Source organism: Oryzias melastigma, linkage group LG15 (assembly GCF_002922805.2).
Source record: "Oryzias melastigma strain HK-1 linkage group LG15, ASM292280v2, whole genome shotgun sequence".
NCBI classification, from domain to species: domain Eukaryota; kingdom Metazoa; phylum Chordata; class Actinopteri; order Beloniformes; family Adrianichthyidae; genus Oryzias; species Oryzias melastigma.
In genome coordinates, this window is record NC_050526.1 from 2204892 (window position 1) to 2211043 (window position 6152).

Consider the following 6152-nt stretch of genomic DNA (forward strand, 5'->3'; position numbering starts at 1 on the left):
CAATTTTGAAGTTCAGTTAATATTTCAGCTACATGCTAGCTATTGTGGCTAATTTAGCCTTTTTTGCTTTTTATGCTATTTTGGAGTTATCTAATATTTCAGCTATATGGTAGCTGTTTCGGCAAGTTTAAGCTTTTTTTAGGCTATTTTGGTGTTTAGCTAATATTTAAGCAAAACGCTTGCTATTTTGGCTAATTTAGGCTTTTTTTTAGATTTTTAGGATTTTATGTGTATAACTAATATTTCAGCTGCATTCCCACTCTTTGGTCTAATTTTGCCTTTTTTGTTGTTTTTTGGGCAATTTTGGAGTTTAGCTAATACTTCAGCCACATCCAGGATGTTTTAGCTAGGTTTGTTTGTTTTTTTAGGCTGTTTTGGACTTTAGCTAATATTTCAGTTGCATGCTAGCTATTTTGGCTCAGTGAATTCCAACGTGGAACTATCATGGAATGCCACTTGTGCAACAAATCCAGTCGTGAAATTTTCAAAAATATGTTACTGTCGACTGTCAGCTCTATCAAAACAAAATGGAAGAGTATAGAACAACATTAACCAAAGTGACGGAGATGGAAGTGCAAACTGCAAAGAGGTCGCCGACTTTCTGCACAGTCAGTTGTTACAGAGCTCCAACCTGTGAGTCAAAGCAGGTGAGCCAATACTTTTGATTATACAGTAAACCAATATTGACCTCATCGTCAACAGTAATGGGAAAAGGGGTTCACAGAAGATAAAAAACAAACTAAAGGATGCCCTCATGTTGAACCGCCAAACAAACGAGATAAGCTTGTTGACACAACTCTATTTGCAGTCTTTAATTACTTTTTCTGAGAAGTTCACAGACAGACTGACCTGCTATTGCTCTTTAAACAATAGATTTCAAATTGTTTTTGCAGAAAACTTTTCTAAAAGAGCTCCTAGTCTCATATTTTCCATACAGATCACATTGTTCTCAGTCTACAAATCTCTAAAACTAGACTGAAGGGGATAAAACTCTCACTTATCAGGTTCTTCTTTCATGGAATCAACTCCCTTTCAGACGAGACTGAAAATCTTCTTGTTTGATATCGATTTTTGTCATGACTTTTGGTCACGTCTTCAGTTTTGCTGCTAAAGGATTAGAAAGCAGATAAATTAAAATGCACAGATTATAAATCACTCCCATCACACATTGGAGAACAGGAAGATGGTAATGTCTCTTTCAACAAAGTCTCTGTCCTCAAAGACCTAAAATTAATAAATTATCCCGGTTATTTTTCCATGACGTCCTAACTATACGAAATGAATGTAAATGTTATTGTTGTCGTCACTAACCCGAATGTGTCTTGTAGTGTTTTTTTTTAGGTTATCTTCCTGTTCACTCATTGTTGCATTTACACTAACATTCTATTACAAAGGGTACTTTTAACTGCGTACTTTTATACATACTTTTATTTGTTTGAATAAGAAGGCAAAGAACGCTTAAATTCACAAAAAAATGAAGTTTTTAAGAGATGTGATTCAAGAAACATGAAACTGATTATTAATAATGTTTAGTTGCGATGGAATATTAGGGCCATTAAAAAAAAGAAGAAGAATATTACAATTTTTTTTGTCGCGTAAATTTACAACTTTATATCTTTTAAATTTTAAGAGATTTAAAGCAACAAATTTATGACTTTAAAAGCACAAAAATTTACGAAAAGTAATACATTTCTCCTATGACTTTTTAAGTCATTAATATTCTACCTTATTCTGGTACTGTAACAGCTACGTCTTTTTTCTTCGACCGTGCCCTGTGTGATCCTGCGTCTCATAAAGTTTTCCTGTCCAATACCCCGTCCCTGAACCGCTCTCATGTTGCCACAATATCATACAGTGTTACAAAGATTCTTTCTCTAAAGAAGTTCTACCAAAAATGTCTGGTAGAACGTCTCCTGGAGGACGTTTCAGTTTGGCCACTAGGTGGCGGTCGTGCTATAGAAGTACACTTAATTCAAGAAGAAGATAACAGTTTGAGGGGAAAAAACAGAGTTTTAGACCACAAATAGTTACTTTAAAAATTATTTCCTTAAAAGAGTTTGGAAAATTAATGCCTGTAAGTAAATAAAAATATTCATTTAGTCAGCAATGTATTTTTTTGGTCAATAGAACGTTAGCATTAGCTATCCTATGGGAAATTCTATTGAACGTTAGCATCAAGCTAGCGGACTTTAGCTCTGCGTGCTAAATCAATTTATATCTTTTGTGAATTGATTTTTGATTTAAGCTAAAATCGATAATTTTTTTTCTCTAACCCAGCCATAGTCACTTTATTATGCTAAATACAAAGAGACTACTGTCTTTTCGTGGCATGAAGTAAATTAAAAAACAAAGATAATGGGCTCTTTTTTAAAAAATGAAATGGTTTATAACTTTTGTCAGAGATTTGCATGACTTTCTTTCAAAATAAAAGCTGCCCCGTGACACACAGAATCTTCTTATCGCAGTAAATGTTGCTGTATGTAAGCAAAAACAAAACAGTTTATTCTACTGATTGGATTCTCCCTATCCAGAAATGAGTAAATCTAAAAAATAAAATTAAATCAGCGCTATTTAGTGACCCTTACTGGATAACTTACCATAAAACAGTTAAATCCTTGAACTTGTTCAGAAATGCACATCCCCCCTTAATATTAAATTTGCCTTTAATTATGATTTCTGGTTGTGCTAAAAACAGCAAACAGATGCACAGAAATAGAGACAATGCACTAAAAAAATGCAATGTCAGCACATTTTAAGAATTTATATGTACATTTTAGAATAAATGACCACAGATTCCTTCAAATGTTAGTGTATGGTTGAAGCGTTTAAAAAAAGGAGGTAAATGTTGATGAACTTGCAGCTTCAATCATCTCACTATAATAGTCAAATGATTGCTCTCCGACTGTGATACACCCTCCCATAATCAACGTCAGCAGATGAACTCTTCCTCTTATGTTAACTTATTTATGTCTTTAAAGATAGACACGCTTAATGGAACCAATTAGAAGAAGAAGGATTCTGTCTGGAGTTGTGCACATGGAGCATTTCACAATGCATTGTCGTGCTGCTGTCATGCATGCATGGGTCTGCAAAAGGGACACGAGGTGCTTCGTCATCCGAGAGGATAGACAACCCTCACATATGGAGCTGTTTCCCTTCAGCATCAAATATTCAGAACCCACATCTTTCACTTCCTACATCCAGAATCCCCCCATGCAGAACCCGGATTCTGTTTACCTGCAGGCAGAGTCTCCTGAGGACATGCCAACTTCTGTCTGACAAAAGTGCTGCAAAGTGCTAACATAAAGCATCATTTGAGGAGACGGTGGATCGTGAAATCTAGAAATATTTTGGACTTTCGGATTGCAGAGGGCCAAATTAAGAACTCAACATTATGACTGAGCTACTGCCAGCATACGTTCTTTTACAAACTCCCCGTCACTGAATGGCTTTACTGGTGTTGTACCACGGTACGTTCCACCTGCCAGAATTTATTTCCCCGCTTTCTAGCATTGTTTATTTGTTTCGTAGGACTCATATTTTATCCCAAAAAAGCATTAAATGAAGGTGGGTTATTACAATAGACTTTTTTCCAGAGTTTATTGTCATATTTGCATATTTTCCTACATATTCTACATAAAATAACAACAAAAGCTTTTTGTGTAAAAAAGGACTTTGTTTGGCTAATTTTGGATAAGAAACACGATTTATGAAAATTTAGTTTACTGAGTAATCTTAGGCTATTTTGGAGTTTTGCTATTATTTAAGCAACAAGCTAGCTTTTCTAGCTAATTTAGCACCTACTAAGGTTTTGTGGGCTAATTTGGGGTGTAGCTTATGCTTGTTTTTGGCTAATCTGTTGTGTTTTTTTAGGGCTAATTTAGAGTTTAGCTTCTATTTTATCAACAGGCTAACATTTTCGACTAATTGACTTTACTGAGGAATTTCAGGCTACTTTGGAGTTTTGCTAGTATTTAAGCAAAAAGCTAGTTTTTTTTGGCTAATTTGGCACCTACTAATGTTTTTGGAGGGCTCATTTGGGGTTTGGCTCATTTTTAAGCAACATGCTAACGTTTTTGGCTAATTTTTTATATACTGTTTTTTTTAAGCTCTTGAGTTTAGCTTCTTTTTTAGCAACAGGCTAACGTTATTGATTAGTTTAGTTTACTGAGGAATTTCAGTCTATTTTGGGGTTTAGCTAGTATTTAAGCAACTAGCTAGCTTTTCTGGATAATTTGGCACCTACTAAGTTTTTTTGGGCTTATTTGGGCTCATATTAAAGCCACACACTAAATATTTTTGCAAACTTGGTATGTATTAGGGATTTTTAGGACATTTTACTGCACATTTTTCAGAAATGTAAGTCAATTTCATCGCTCTTTCATAGTTTTTAAACTAAATTTCAAGTCTTTTAGCAAATTTAACATTTTGTAAATAGCATTTGTATTTTCAGAAAATCCCCTCAGCAGTTAAAGTAAATTGCGTTGCCATTTCACTCAAAAAGCTTCAGCATCTTCAGTTAGTACTTTAGCAAAAAGCATTCACACTAGCATTATCGCAGGTAATACAATTTTCTAGTTACCCTTTTGTTCCTGCAGACGTCACCAGAACCACAAAACAGAAAATATTTATTTTCCAATGTACAGCTGGTTTAATAAATATAAATTAGGATTTACTGAGGGCGACAAATGCTATTTCCTCAGGTCGCACTTTAAGGAACCTCTTTTTTAAAGCATAAAATTGAGGCTCATGTTGGAATAAAACCAATTATTAATCAACATTCTTCCATTTGTTTACATATTATCGTGTTTCTGCACCAGCAGCTTGTTGCTTTTGCTCAGAAACGACCCCCATATGTTTTAATAAGTCTCAATCATACATCTTTATTTGATGTAAACGTTACTTAAATGTTGTTTTAGCCACACTCTGTGGTTTTGGGGACTTACGTGTTCCAGTTTATCCCTCCTGCGAAGCCAAACACCCGCTGAGTAATCCTGCTGCTGGACCGCCGTTATTATGGAGCTGGCTGGAAGTCCGGCGATTGGGAAACCGAAGCCTGATCCCTGAATCTTCAGGTCATGACCACCAGTTGGACCCTTCATCCCTCCTTGCTTGACCAAATGGGAGTATGATTTGTGCAATTATCTAATCTTTAATTATCTTGTTGGTCTCAATAAAAACACTTTATCAATGCATTTAGCCAAAAAATGCCTTTATAAACATGTCTGTAAAAAAACTTTTGAAATCAATTCCAGAGTCTTCAAAAAATAGTTGAAAATTCAAATTATTGGGCAAGATAGTTGTGGCTTTCAAATGTGGGAGTATCCCTGTCTCCATGATTCAAGATCTTCTCCTCCAGTGGTCCCGCCTTAAAGATCTTCTCATCTTTTAGAGATCCTCAGCGTGTTCAACGCTCCACATGACCAGATTTATTCAATCTGTTAACCTCATCTCCCAGCAAAGACAGGAACTCCAGCAGTAAAGCTCAGGGCTTCCACTGATCCTGGCATCTCTGGTGTGGAAGTGTGAGGAAGAGGAGAACGGGGATGGGAGGGGTGGAGGAAATTAAAGTAGAAAAAGAGAGAGGGGCCAGAGTTATGGTTTTGCTGATGCAGCATCACGGAGCGAGGGAAGACCATGTGCAAAAAGTGGATAGATATTGTAATTTAAACAGGAAAAAAGTCAATATCCTCATATTATTTTAGTATTTTCACATTCCTCTTTTTATTTTAATTGAAATTTACATCACAGGAACTTAAAAAAATGTAATTTCTCCACTTTTTTGCAGCCTGATGTACAGAAATGCTTCCATCTGTTGCTCTCTTTCTCACAAAATGAAGTTATTACAATGTTTTTTAATCTTCTCACCATCACTCCCACCGGCACACGTGCGCGCACCTTGGCACATCCCAGCAGAGTGGTGCAGTGGGGCTGCAGTGTCTCTCTTCTCTTTTACTCACTAGAAGCAACAGAGCCTAACACCTTTAATTGGCTCATATCTGACACCTGGAGAAACTTGTACCGCACAGATCCAGATGATCCGAATCTCAAAAACTCAAAAACTTGTAGATACAGGTAACCAACAATGTGATAGTGTGGAAAGAACCCCCCCAGCATACTGTCAGTATTGATATTTCATTCAGACGGAAGCT

At 36.0% G+C, this 6152-nt stretch overlaps 1 protein-coding gene across 1 annotated transcript in view; it reads right to left on the reverse strand.

Annotated features, from left to right (window-relative positions):
- Positions 1 to 5497, reverse strand: part of LOC112161924 (inactive phospholipase D5) — a gene marked incomplete in the record, with an annotated part of 94876 nt that extends 89379 nt beyond the window's left edge. Inside the window, 1 exon segment of the mRNA XM_024297478.2 lies at positions 4947 to 5497. Coding sequence (XP_024153246.1) covers positions 4947 to 5102 — 156 coding nt within the window.
- Between the last annotated feature and the right edge of the window lie 655 nt (positions 5498 to 6152).